Source organism: Oncorhynchus nerka, linkage group LG11 (genome assembly GCF_034236695.1).
Source record: "Oncorhynchus nerka isolate Pitt River linkage group LG11, Oner_Uvic_2.0, whole genome shotgun sequence".
NCBI lineage: Eukaryota > Metazoa > Chordata > Actinopteri > Salmoniformes > Salmonidae > Oncorhynchus > Oncorhynchus nerka.
In genome coordinates this window covers 3,098,804-3,113,803 of record NC_088406.1, presented here as the reverse complement: position 1 = coordinate 3,113,803, position 15,000 = coordinate 3,098,804, and the positions used below count along the sequence as shown (strand labels likewise).

At 45.7% G+C, this 15,000-nt stretch overlaps 1 protein-coding gene across 1 annotated transcript in view; it reads left to right on the top strand.

The window, feature by feature from the left end:
• tenm4 (teneurin transmembrane protein 4) overlaps positions 1 to 15,000 on the top strand; it is a 377,083-nt gene that overhangs the window by 273,751 nt on the left and 88,332 nt on the right. The window contains exon 22 of the mRNA XM_065024153.1: positions 5,752 to 5,987. Within this exon, the coding sequence (XP_064880225.1) occupies positions 5,752 to 5,987 (236 nt within the window). The remainder of the gene's footprint in view (positions 1 to 5,751; positions 5,988 to 15,000) is intronic.

Sequence of the window (15,000 nt, the reverse complement as noted above, 5' to 3'; positions counted from 1 at the left end):
CTCCTCACCTCTCAGACCTCTCCTCACATCGCTACTGTCTCCTCTCCTCACATCTCTACTGTCTCCTCACATCGCTACTGTCTCCTCTCCTCACATCTCTACTGTCTCTTCACATCTCTACTGTCTCCTCACATCGCTACTGTCTCCTCTCCTCACATCTCTACTGTCTCCTCACATCTCTACTGTCTCCTCACATCTCTACTGTCTCCTCTCCTCACCTCTCAGACCCCTCTTCACATCTCTACTGTCTCCTCACATCGCTACTGTCTCCTCTCCTCACATCTCTACTGTCTCCTCACATCTCTACTGTCTCCTCACATCGCTACTGTCTCCTCTCTTCACATCTCTACTGTCTCCTCTCCTCACCTCTCAGACCTCTCTTCACATCTATACTGTCTCCTCACATCTCTACTGTCTCCTCTCTTCACATCTCTACTGTCTCCTCACCTCTCAGACCTCTCCTCACATCTCTACTGTCTCCTCACATCGCTACTGTCTCCTTTCCTCACATCTCTACTGTCTTCTCTCCTCACATCTCTACTGTCTCCTCTCCTTACCTCTCAGACCTCTCCTCACATCTCTACTGTCTCCTCACATCGCTACTGTCTCCTCTCCTCACATCTCTACTGTCTCCTCACATCTCTACTGTCTCCTCACATCTCTACTGTCTTCTCTCCTCACATCTCTACTGTCTCCTCACATCTCTAGTGTCTCCTCTCCTCACATCTCTACTGTCTCCTCACATCTCTACTGTCTTCCCTCCTCACATCTCTAGTGTCTCCTCTCCTCACCTCTCAGACCTCTCCTCACATCTCTACTGTCTCCCTATGGGCGTATTGTGATGTCATTATGGCGTATTGTGATGTCATTATGGCGTATTGTGATGTCATTATGGGCGTATTGTGATGTCATTATGGGCGTATTGTGATGTCATTATGGGCGTATTGTGATGTCATTATGGGGTATTGTGATGTCATTATGGGCGTATTGTGATGTCATTATGGCGTATTGTGATGTCATTATGGGCGTATTGTGATGTTGTGGAGATGTGCGTGTTCACATGTGTTATTCTGAGCCCTCAACTGGTTTCACACAGCCTCTGCAAAAGAGAGTAGACACCTAACAAGATGAGTGTGAATAAAAGAGAGGAAATGTTTAGTCTTGTATTATGTTACATTAAATCTTCCTGGCTGGCGAGGGAGGGCTCAGAGCTCAGCTGTGAGTTCTATTCCGCTGTTTAGCTGTGTTTTGATTGGATTACCAATGCCAGTGTTCAACATTCCTTCCTGTAAGCCTCAGAACGGCGGCGGATTCCTGATTTCTCCAACGGAATATTCAGCATGCATTACAGTGATGCTGTGAAGCACCTATTCCCACTTCCTGCCTAGCTGGCAGAGTGAGTGAGTGAGTGAGTGAGTGAGTGAGTGAGTGAGTGAGTGAGTGAGTGAGTGAGGGAGGGAGGGAGGGAGGGAGGGAGGCCTGGCCTGGCCAGAGAGTAATACATCCTCAGAGCTTCTCTTATTATCTGTGTCCTAAACAGCTCCCTATTCCCTATATTGTCCCATAGGGCTCTGGTCCAAATTAGTGCGTTATACAGGGAATAGGGTGCAATTTGGGCCTCAGACATTTTGTTTTTTATTTAACTAGGCAAGTCAGTTAAGAACAAATTCTTATTTTCAATGACGGCCTAGGAACAGTGGGTTAACTGCCTGTTCAGGGGCAGAACTACATACATTGCCTTCAGGAAAGTATTCAGACCCCTTGACTTTTTCCACATTTTGTTACGTTACAGCCTTATTCTAAAATGTGTTCAATCATTTTTTTCAGCAATCGACACACAAACCCCATAATGACATCACAATACCCCATAATGACATCACAATACCCCATAATGACATCACAATACCCCATAATGACATCACAATACCCCATAATGACATCGCAATACCCCATAATGACATCGCAATACCCCATAATGACATCGCAATACCCCATAATGACATCGCAATACCCCATAATGACATCGCAATACCCCATAATGACACCGCAATACCCCATAATGACATCGCAATACCCCATAATGACATCACAATACCCCATAATGACATCACAATACCCCATAATGACATCACAATACCCCATAATGACAAAGTGAAAACAGGGTTTTAGAAATGTTTGCAATTTTTTTACTAATAAAAAACAGAAATATCTTATTTACATAAGTATTCAGACTCTTTGGTATGAGATTCAAAATTGAGCTCAGGTGCATCCTGTTTCCATTGATCATCCTTGAGATGTTTCAACAACTTCATTGGAGTCCACTTGTGGTAAATTCAATTGATTAAACATGATTTGGAAAGACAAACACCTGTCTATATAAGGTCCCACAGTTGGCAGTGTATGTCAGAGCAAAAACCAAGCCATGAGGTCGAAAGAATTGAAGGAATTGTCCGTAGAGCTCTGAGACAGGATTGTGTTGAGGCACAGATACCAAAGGAAGGGTACCAAAACGTTTCTTCAGCATTGAAGGTCCCCAAGAACACAGTGGCCTCCATCATTCTGCAGCATTGAAGGTCCCCAAGAACACAGTGGCCTCCATCATTCTGCAGCATTGAAGGTCCCCAAGAACACAGTGGCCTCCATCATTCTGCAGCATTGAAGGTCCCCAAGAACACAGTGGCCTCCATCATTCTGCAGCATTGAAGGTCCCCAAGAACACAGTGGCCTCCATCATTCTGCAGCATTGAAGGTCCCCAAGAACACAGTGGCCTCCATCATTCTGCAGCATTGAAGGTCCCCAAGAACACAGTGGCCTCCATCATTCTTAAATAAAAGAAGTTTGGAACCACCAAGACTCTTCCTAGAGCTGGTCAATCAGCCAAACTGAGCAATCAGGGGAGAAGGGCCTTGGTCAGGGTGGTGACCAACAACCTGATGGTCACTCTGACAAAACTCCAGAGTTCCTCTGTAGAGATGGGAGAACCATTCAGAAGGACAACTATCTCTGCAGCACTCCACCAATCAGGCCTTTATGGTAGAGTAGCCAGACGGAAGCCACTCCTCAGTAAAAGGCACATGACATCCCACTTGGAGTTTGCCAAAAGGCACCTAAAAACTCTCAGATGGTGAGAAACAAGATTTTCTGGTCTGATGAAACCAAGATTGAACTCTTTGGTCTGAATGGCAAGCGTTACATCTGTAGGAAACCTGGCACCATCCCTACAGTGAAGCATGGTGGTGGCAGCATCATGCTGTGGGGATGTTTTTCAGAGGCAGGGACTGGGAGACTAGTCAGGATCAAGAAAAAGATGAATGGAGCAAAGTACAGAGATCCTTGATGAAAACCTGCTCCAGAGCGCTCAGGACCTCAGACTGGGGCGAAGGTTCACCTTCCAGCTGGACAACGACCCTAAGCACACAGCCAAGACAACCCAGGAGTGGCTTCGGGAACAAGTCTCTGATGTCCTTGAGTGGCCCAGCCAGAGGCCGGACTTGAACCCGATCAAACATATCCGGAGAGATCTGAAAATAGCTGTGCAGCAACGCTCCCCATCCAACCTGACAGAGCTTGAGAGGATCTGCAGAGAAGAATGAGAGAAATTCCCCAAATACAGATGTTCCAAGCTTGTAGCGTCAAACCTATAGAAAACTCAAGGCTGTAATCGCTGCCAAAGATGCTTCAACAAAGTACTGAGTAAAGGATCTGAATACTCAGGGTGGCAGGGTAGCCTAGTGGTTAGAGTGTAGAGGTGGCAGGGTAGCCTAGTGGTTAGAGTGTAGAGGCGGCAGGGTAGCCTAGTGGTTAGAGTGTAGAGGCGGCAGGGTAGTCTAGTGGTTAGAGTGTAGAGGAGGCAGGGTAGTCTAGTGGTTAGAGTGTAGAGGCGGCAGGGTAGTCTAGTGGTTAGAGTGTAGAGGTGGCAGGGTAGTCTAGTGGTTAGAGTGTAGAGGCGGCAGGGTAGTCTAGTGGTTAGAGTGTAGAGGTGGCAGGGTAGTCTAGTGGTTAGAGTGTTGGACTAGTAACCAGCAGGTAGTCTAGTGGTTAGAGTGTAGAGGCGGCAGGGTAGTCTAGTGGTTAGAGTGTAGAGGCGGCAGGGTAGTCTAGTGGTTAGAGTGTAGAGGTGGCAGGGTAGTCTAGTGGTTAGAGTGTTGGACTAGTAACCAGCAGGTAGTCTAGTGGTTAGAGTGTAGAGGCGGCAGGGTAGTCTAGTGGTTAGAGTGTAGAGGTGGCAGGGTAGTCTAGTGGTTAGAGTGTAGAGGTGGCAGGGTAGTCTAGTGGTTAGAGTGTAGAGGTGGCAGGGTAGACTAGTGGTTAGAGTGTAGAGGTGGCAGGGTAGTCTAGTGGTTAGAGTGTAGAGGTGGCAGGGTAGTCTAGTGGTTAGAGTGTAGAGGTGGCAGGGTAGTCTAGTGGTTAGAGTGTAGAGGAGGCAGGGTAGTCTAGTGGTTAGAGTGTAGAGGTGGCAGGGTAGTCTAGTGGTTAGAGTGTAGAGGTGGCAGGGTAGTCTAGTGGTTAGAGTGTTGGACTAGTAACCAGCAGGTAGCCTAGTGGTTAGAGTGTTGGACTAGTGACCGGAAGGTTGCAACTTCAAATCCCCGAGCTGACAAGGTACAAATCTGTCGTTCTGCCCCTGAACAGTCAGTTAACCCACTGTTCCTAGGCCGTCATTGAAAATAAGAATTTGTTCTTAACTGACTTGCCTAGTTAAATAAAGGTAAAATAAAACAAAATAAAACAAATTGTGATATTTCAGTTTTTATTTTTAATAAATTAGCAAAAATGTATTGTCATTATGGGGAATTGTGAATTGTGACCTACAGAGGTGGTATAGTAATGTACTTCCTGACCTACAGAGGTGGTATAGTATTGTACTTCCTGACCTACAGAGGTGTTATTGTAATGTACTTCCTAAGTGACCTACAGAGGTGGTATAGTAATGTACTTCCTGACCTACAGAGGTGGTATAGTAATGTACTTCCTGACCTACAGAGGTGGTATAGTATTGTACTTCCTGACCTACAGAGGTGTTATTGTAATGTACTTCCTAAGTGACCTACAGAGGTGGTATAGTAATGTACTTCCTGACCTACAGAGGTGGTATTGTAATGTACTTCCTAAGTGACCTACAGAGGTGGAATAGTATTGTACTTCCTGAGTGACCTACAGGGGACTGAATACTGTCTAGGAGTTCATAGTGTAACCCCTTTCTGAATTGTTTAGACAAAACCAGTTGATTTTGGTCTCCACATCAAACTCTGTCCTCTGTCCTCTCTACTCTGTCCTCTCTACTCTGTCCTCTCTCCTCTGTCCTCTCTCCTCTGTCCTCTCTACTCTGTCCTTTCTACTCTGTACTCTCTACTCTGTCCTCTCTACTCTGTCCTCTCTGCTCTGTCCTCTCTCCTCTGTCCTCTCTCCTCTGTCCTCTCTCCTCTGTCCTCTCTCCTCTGTCCTCTCTCCTCTGTCCTCTCTACTCTGTCCTCTCTGCTCTGTCCTCTCTACTCTGTCCTCTCTACTCTGTCCTCTCTGCTCTGTCCTCTCTGCTCTGTCCTCTCTGCTCTGTCCTCTCTGCTCTGTCCTCTCTACTCTGTCCTCTCTGCTCTGTCCTCTCTACTCTGTCCTCTCTGCTCTGTCCTCTCTGCTCTGTCCTCTCTGCTCTGTCCTCTCTGCTCTGTCCTCTCTGCTCTGTCCTCTCTGCTCTGTCCTCTCTCCCCTGTCCTCTCTCCCCTGTCCTCTCTCCTCTGTCCTCTTCTCTCCAGACCAAGTGAGGAACAGTTACTACATCGGTCTGGACGGCTCTCTGCGTCTGGTGCTGGCCAACGGTATGGAGGTGTCCCTGCACACGGAGCCCCACCTGCTGGCCGGGACGGTCAACCCCACGGTCAGCAAGAGGAACGTAACCCTGGCTATCGACAACGGCCTCAACCTGGTAGAGTGGAGGCAGCGTAAGGAGCAGGCCCGAGGACAGGTGACTGTGTACGGACGACGACTCAGGGTAAGGATCGTGTTTAGAGAGGCATATTTGAAAGTTATTATTGGATAGTACTGCATGTGTTCCCTGCGGTCTTTATTGCCTATATTGGTATCTCTGAGATGAGAAAGGAAACCACACTTCCTGGGTGTGGGGGTCATGTGCCTAAACCAGGGCTGTTTCTAGGGGTCAACGGAGCAAATCAACATTTATTTATTCATTTCCACAGTATACAGCAGGTGTGAACTGTACAGTGAAATGCAATGAAATACGCAGCTCTCTAAATGGACATCAGCCTGCAGTGTGATGGATTCACAGTGTGTGTAGGTTTCTTGTATGTGTCTGACCTCTGACCTGGCACCGGGGTCAACGGAGCATGGGTGCAGTGTGATGGATTCACAGTTGACCTGAGTGACTTTGACTTTGAGTCCTTACCAGACTGTATCAACCACGCCCCCTATCTCTCGCTCTCTCTTGCTCTCTCTCTTGCTCTCTCTCTCTCTCTCTCTCTCTCTCTCTCTCTCTCTCTCTCTCTCTCTCTCTCTGTCTTTCTCTCTGTACCTCTCTTTTTCTCTGTTTTTCTCTCTTCTCTCCCTCTCTCTGTCGCTCTGTCTTTCTCTCCTCTCTCTCTTTCTCTCTCTCTGTCTTTCTCTCTGTACCTCTCTTTTTCTCTGTTTTTCTCTCTTCTCTCCCTCTCTCTGTCGCTCTGTCTTTCTCTCCTCTCTCTCTTTCTCTCGCTCTGTCTTTCTCTCCTCTCTCTCTTTCTCTCGCTCTCTTTCTCTCCTCTCTCTCTTTCTCTCGCTCTGTCTTTCTCTCCTCTCTCTCTTTCTCTCGCTCTCTTTCTCTCCTCTCTCTCTTTCTCTCGCTCTGTCTTTCTCTCCTCTCTCTCTTTCTCTCGCTCTCTTTCTCTCCTCTCTCTCTTTCTCTCCTCTCTCTCTTTCTCTCGCTCTCTTGTGTGAGGGCGGTGAGAAGGTTTGCTGTCCCTTTTTTGTTGCTTATTTCTGTATTATCTCCTGCCTGATTATCTCTATATATATTATCTCCTACCTGATTATCTCTATATATATTATCTCCTGCCTGATTATCTCTCTATATATTACCTCCTACCTGATTATCTCTATATATATTATCTCCTACCTGATTATCTCTATATATATTATCTCCTGCCTGATTATCTCTCTATATATTATCTCCTACCTGATTATCTCTATATATATTATCTCCTACCTGATTATCTCTATATATATTATCTCCTACCTGATTATCTCTCTATATATTATCTCCTGCCTGATTATCTCTCTATATATTATCTCCTGCCTGATTATCTCTCTATATATTACCTCCTGCCTGATTATCTCTCTATATATTATCTCCTGCCTGATTATCTCTCTATATATTACCTCCTGCCTGATTATCTCTCTATATATATATTACCTCCTGCTGATTGTCTCTATATATATTATCTCCTACCTGATTATCTCTCTATATATTATCTCCTTCCTGATTGTCTCTATATATATTATCTCCTACCTGATTATCTCTATATATATTATCTCCTACCTGATTGTCTCTATATATATTATCTCCTACCTGATTATCTCTATATATATTATCTCCTACCTGATTATCTCTCTATATATTATCTCCTGCCTGATTGTCTCTATGTATATTATCTCCTGCTTGATTATCTCTATATATATTACCTCCTACCTGATTATCTCTCTATATATTATCTCCTGCTTGATTATCTCTATGTATATTATCTCCTGCTTGATTATCTCTATATATAGTATCTCCTTCCTGATTATCTCTCTATATATATACATATTATCTCCTGCCTGATTATCTCAACCTGGTGCTGTAGTTGTGTAAAGTCCTCTGCATTTCCCAGGCTGGTCTATTGTTCAGTCCATGTGATTCTGGTGCTGTAGTTGTGTAAAGTCCTCTGCATGGTTTGGAGTATGGATTCAGTTCCAACAAGGATGGATGTAGTACTATATTAATGGTTATATGAAAGGTACTCATGATGTATATATATTGTGGGATCCTGTTTGTAAAACAGCACAGGGGGTTTGGATTATGGATTCAGTTCCAACAGGGATGGATGTAGTACTATGTTAATGGGTAAAACAGCACAGGGGGTTTGGATTATGGATTCAGTTCCAACAGGGATGGATGTAGTACTATGTTAATGGGTAAAACAGCACATGGTATTTGGAGTATGGATTCAGTTCCAACAGGGACGAGGAGCTGCCTGAACCCAGGACATCCAGAAGAAGAGTTTCATGCAAAGATTAATTTTCCTTTTCCTTGGAGGACACCGAATTTACACTGCCATACTACGCTGTGGTAGGAGTCTTTGTTACACTGGATTACGCTGTGGTAGGAGTCTTTGTTCCACTGGATTACGCTGTGGTAGGAGTCTTTGTTCCACTGGATTACGGTATGGTAGGAGTCTTTGTTCCACTGGATTACGGTGTGGTAGGAGTCTTTGTTCCACTGGATTACGGTGTGGTAGGATTCTTTGTTCCACTGGATTACGGTGTGGTAGGAGTCTTTGTTCCACTGGATTACGGTGTGGTAGGAGTCTTTGTTCCACTGGATTACGGTGTGGTAGGATTCTTTGTTCCACTGGATTACGGTGTGGTAGGATTCTTTGTTCCACTGGATTACGGTGTGGTAGGAGTCTTTGTTCCACTGGATTACGGTGTGGTAGGAGTCTTTGTTCCACTGGATTACGGTGTGGTAGGATTCTTTGTTACACTGCCGTACTACGGTGTGGTAGGATTCTTTGTTCCTCTGGATTACGGTGTGGTAGGAGTCTTTGTTCCACTTGATTATGGTGTGGTAGGAGGCTTTGTTCCACTGGATTACGGTGTGGTAGGGGTCTTTGTTCCACTGGATTACGGTGTGGTAGGATTCTTTGTTCCACTGGATTACGGTGTGGTAGGATTCTTTGTTCCACTGGATTACGGTATGGTAGGATTCTTTGTTACACTGCCGTACTACGGTGTGGTAGGATTCTTTGTTCCACTGGATTACGGTGTGGTAGGAGTCTTTGTTCCACTGGATTACGGTGTGGTAGGGGTCTTTGTTCCACTGGATTACGGTGTGGTAGGAGTCTTTGTTCCACTGGATTACGGTGTGGTAGGATTCTTTGTTCCACTGGATTACGGTGTGGTAGGATTCTTTGTTCCACTGGATTACGGTGTGGTAGGAGTCTTTGTTCCACTGGATTACGGTGTGGTAGGAGTCTTTGTTCCACTGGATTACGGTGTGGTAGGATTCTTTGTTACACTGCCGTACTACGGTGTGGTAGGATTCTTTGTTCCTCTGGATTACGGTGTGGTAGGAGTCTTTGTTCCACTTGATTATGGTGTGGTAGGAGGCTTTGTTCCACTGGATTACGGTGTGGTAGGGGTCTTTGTTCCACTGGATTACGGTGTGGTAGGATTCTTTGTTCCACTGGATTACGGTGTGGTAGGATTCTTTGTTCCACTGGATTACGGTATGGTAGGATTCTTTGTTACACTGCCGTACTACGGTGTGGTAGGATTCTTTGTTCCACTGGATTACGGTGTGGTAGGAGTCTTTGTTCCACTGGATTACGGTGTGGTAGGGGTCTTTGTTCCACTGGATTACGGTGTGGTAGGATTCTTTGTTCCACTGGATTACGGTGTGGTAGGAGTCTTTGTTCCACTGGATTACGGTGTGGTAGGATTCTTTGTTCCACTGGATTACGGTGTGGTAGGAGTCTTTGTTCCACTGGATTACGGTGTGTTAGGAGTCTTTGTTCCACTGGATTACGGTGTGGTAGGATTCTTTGTTCCACTGGATTACGGTATGGTAGGATTCTTTGTTACACTGCCGTACTACGGTGTGGTAGGAGTCTTTGTTCCACTGGATTACGGTGTGGTAGGAGTCTTTGTTCCACTGGATTACGGTGTGGTAGGATTCTTTGTTACACTGGATTACGGTGTGGTAGGATTCTTTGTTCCACTGGATTACGGTGTGGTAGGAGTCTTTGTTCCACTGGATTACGGTGTGGTAGGATTCTTTGTTCCACTGGATTATGGTGTGGTAGGATTCTTTGTTCCACTGGATTACGGTGTGGTAGGATTCTTTGTTACACCGTACATTGCAGTGGGACTGTCATAAGAACACTTATGACAGTGTGACCACATTTAAACACCTTACATATTTATTGATAAGCACATTCACTCTCCTTTGATTCCTGAGAGCCGGGGGTTTCGGGGGGCAGTCTCGGCCTCTGCCCCGGGTCCAGATCTGAGAGCAGGCCTGGAGGTTTCGGGGGGCAGTCTCGGCCTCTGCCCCGGGTCCAGATCTGAGAGCAGGCCTGGAGGTTTCAGGGGGCAGTCTCGGCCTCTGCCCCAGGTCCAGATCTGAGAGCAGGCCTGGGGGTTTCGAGGGGCAGTCTCGGCCTCCGCCCCGGATCCAGATCTGAGAGCAGGCCTGGGGGTTTCGGGGGGCAGTCTCGGCCTCTACCCCGGATCCAAACTCAACCCCAACCGTCGGAGTTGCAAGGTTCCGTTGCCTGTACTGTGAATGTTAATGTAGCCGTGGTGGTGCGCTCAGGGCCGGCGTGATAGTGACTGAGCTCCTGGAAGTGGTTACCGAGGGGCACTGACTCCGAGGCTGATACGCCTGTTTCACAGACAACGAAGAATGATGTGCCCAGTGTAATTACAGACGTGCAGGTTGATGTGAGGGGAGGTGGATTCCGTGGAGCTGCTCCGTGAAGAATGGAGGAAGAGATTGACAAGCTGTCAGATATCCCCATCAATGTAGATGAGGCATCAGTCAGGTTCACTGTACACGTTACAGCAGGAAGGAGAAGGGGACCACCCACGATCATCACAATGGTCTGATCCTGATGATATGTTCTTACAGGAGACCCACAGTGATAGATGGGGAGGGGGGGGGTGTCTTTACTGATAGTGGTAATGAGGTAGTGTGGGGGAGGGGGTGTCTTTACTGATAGTGGTAATGAGGTGGGGAGGGGAGGGGGGGGGGTGTCTTTACTGATAGTGGTAATGAGGTAGTGTGGGGGAGGGGGTGTCTTTACTGATAGTGGTAATGAGGTGGGGAGGGGGAGGGGGTGTCTTTACTGATAGTGGTAATGAGGTGGGGAGGGGGAGGGGAGGGGGGGTGTCTTTACTGATAGTGGTAATGAGGTAGTGTGGGGGAGGGGAGGGGGGTGTCTTTACTGATAGTGGTAATGAGGTAGTGTGGGGGAGGGGAGGGGGGTGTGTCTTTACTGATAGTGGTAATTAGGTAGTGTGGGGGAGGGGGAGGGGGTGTGTCTTTACTGATAGTGGTAATGAGGTAGTGTGGGGGAGGGGAGGGGGGGTGTCTTTACTGATAGTGGTAATGAGGTAGTGTGGGGGAGGGGTGTGTGTCTTTACTGATAGTGGTAATGAGGTAGTGTGGGGGAGGGGGTGTGTCTTTACTGATAGTGGTAATGAGGTAGTGTGGGGGAGGGGGAGGGGGGGGTGTCTTTACTGATAGTGGTAATGAGGTAGTGTGTGGATGTTAATATGACCAGGATGGGTTGTTAATATGACCAGGATGGGTTGATAACATGACCAGGATGGGTTGATAACATGACCAGGATGGGTTGTTAATATGAGTAAGTCATAATATGTTTCTATTTACTCCTCAGATACCCTAAAATGTAATCAAACTATAATATTTATTTTGGAAAGCAGATCTTACAGTTATTTCTAGTTCTGTTCTCATCAGGCCTAGATCTTACAGTCAAATCTACCTCAGAGGTGGAGACGGGGCCTAAGCAGGATATTAGAGACATCGAGGATAGCCTTATTGGGCAGCCGGACTCAGGGTCAGAGAGGGAGTTGAGGGCTAAGTGGACACAGCTGGGGTCTTCTTTACCGAATCAGGTGGAGGGTAGTTACCCTGACGGACATGGATGCTCCGAGGGCATTCTTCAACCTGGAGAGGAAGTCGGCTCAGCAGAAGCAGATGTTCCTTCTATGGCGTCCTTCAGGTTCTCTGATGTCGGATCCAACAGAGATGAGGAGGATGACTATACACTTCTAGGCAGATCTCTGCTGTGACAGCAACATAATCTATAAGTGTTCAGGAGATTGCCACACACACTTATAAAGAGGGGTTGATAACATGACCAGGATGGGTTGATAATATGACCAGGATGGATTGATAATATGGGTTGATAATATGACCAGGATGGATTGTTAATATGGCCAGGATGGGTTGATAATATGGCACGGATGGGTTGATAATATGACCAGGATGGGTTGTTAATATGGCCAGGATGGGTTGATAATATGACCGGGATGGGATGATAATATGACCAGGATGGATTGATAATATGGGTTGATAATATGACCAGGATGGGTTGTTAATATGGGTTGATAATGTGACCAGGATGGATTGTTAATATGGCCAGGATGGGTTGATAATATGGCCAGGATGGGTTGATAATATGGCCAGGATGGGTTGTTAATATGGCCAGGGTGGGTTGTTAATATGACCAGCATGGGTTGTTAATATGACCAGGATGGGTTGATAATATGACCAGGATGGGTTGATAATATGACCAGGATGTTTTGATAATATGACCAGGATGGATTGATAATATGACCAGGATGGGTTGATAATATGACCAGGATGGGTTGATGACCAGGATGGGTTGATAATATGACCAGGATGGGTTGATAATATGACCAGGATGGGTTGTTAATATGACCAGGATGGGTTGTTAATATGACCAGGGTGGGTTGTTAATATGGCCAGGGTGGGTTGTTAATATGACCAGCATGGGTTGATAATATGACCAGGATGGGTTGATAATATGGCCAGGGTGGGTTGTTAATATGACCAGCATGGGTTGTTAATATGACCAGGATGGGTTGTTAATATGACCAGGATGGGTTGATAATATGACCAGGATGGATTGATAATGTGACCAGGAGGGGTTGATAATATGACCAGGATGGATTGTTAATATGGCCAGGATGGGTTGATAATATGACCAGGATGGGTTGATAATATGGCCAGGATGGGTTGATAATATGACCAGGATGGGTTGATAATATGGCCAGGATGGGTTGTTAATATGACCAGGATGGGTTGATAATATGGCCAGGATGGGTTGATATTATGACCAGGATGGATTGATAATATGGGTTGATAATATGACCAGGATGGGTTGTTAATATTACCAGGATGGGTTGTTAATATGACCAGGATGGATTGATAATATGACCAGGATGGATTGATAATATGACCAGGATGGGTTGATAGTATAACCAGGATGGGTTGATAGTATGACCAGGATGGATTGATAATATGACCAGGATGGATTGATAATATGACCAGGAGGGGTTGATAATGTGACCAGGATGGGTTGATAATGTGACCAGGAGGGGTTGATAATATGACCAGGATGGATTGTTAATATGGCCAGGATGGGTTGATAATATGACCAGGATGGATTGTTAATATGGCCAGGATGGGTTGATAATATGACCAGGATGGGTTGATAATATGGCCAGGATGGGTTGTTAATATGACCAGGATGGGTTGATAATATGGCCAGGATGGGTTGTTAATATGACCAGGATGGGTTGATAATATGGCCAGGATGGGTTGTTATTATGACCAGGATGGATTGATAATATGGGTTGATAATATGACCAGAATGGGTTGTTAATATGACCAGGATGGGTTGTTAATATGACCAGGATGGATTGATAATACGACCAGGATGGATTGATAATATGACCAGGATGGGTTGATAGTATAACCAGGATGGGTTGATAGTATGACCAGGATGGGTTGATAACATGACCCGGATGGGTTGATAATATGACCAGGATGGGTTGATAATATGACCAGGATGGATTGATAATATGACCAGGATGGGTTGTTAATATGACCAGGATGGGTTGTTAATATGGCCAGGGTGGGTTGTTAATATGACCAGCATGGGTTGATAATATGACCAGGATGGGTTGATAATATGACCAGGGTGGATTGATAATATGACCAGGATGGGTTGTTAATATGACCAGGATGGGTTGATAATATGGCCAGGGTGGGTTGTTAATATGACCAGCATGGGTTGATAATATGACCAGGATGGGTTGATAATATGACCAGGATGGATTGATAATATGACCAGGAGGGGTTGATAATGTGACCAGGATGGGTTGATAATGTGACCAGGAGGGGTTGATAATATGACCAGGATGGATTGATAATATGACCAGGATGGGTTGATAATATGACCAGGATGGGTTGATTATATGACCAGGATGGATTGATAATATGACCCGGATGGGTTGTTAATATGGCCAGGATGGGTTGTTAATATGGCCAGGATGGGTTGATAATATGACCAGGATGGATTGATAATATGGGTTGATAATATGACCAGGATGGGTTGATAATGTGACCAGGATGGGTTGATAATGTGACCAGGATGGGTTGATAACATGACCAGGATGGGATGATAATGTGACCAGGATGGGTTGATAACATGACCAGGATGGGTTGATAATGTGACCAGGATGGGTTGTTAATATGACCAGGATGGGTTGATAATATGGCCAGGGTGGGTTGTTAATATGACCAGGATGGGTTGTTAATATGACCAGGATGGATTGATAATACGACCAGGATGGATTGATAATATGACCAGGATGGGTTGATAGTATAACCAGGATGGGTTGATAGTATGACCAGGATGGGTTGATAACATGACCCGGATGGGTTGATAATATGACCAGGATGGGTTGATAATATGACCAGGATGGGTTGATAATATGACCAGGATGGGTTGATAATATGACCAGGAGGGGTTGATAATGTGACCAGGATGGGTTGATAATGTGACCAGGAGGGGTTGATAATATGACCAGGATGGATTGATAATATGACCAGGATGGGTTGATAATATGACCAGGATGGGTTGATTATATGACCAGGATGGATTGATAATATGACCCGGATGGGTTGTTAATATGGCCAG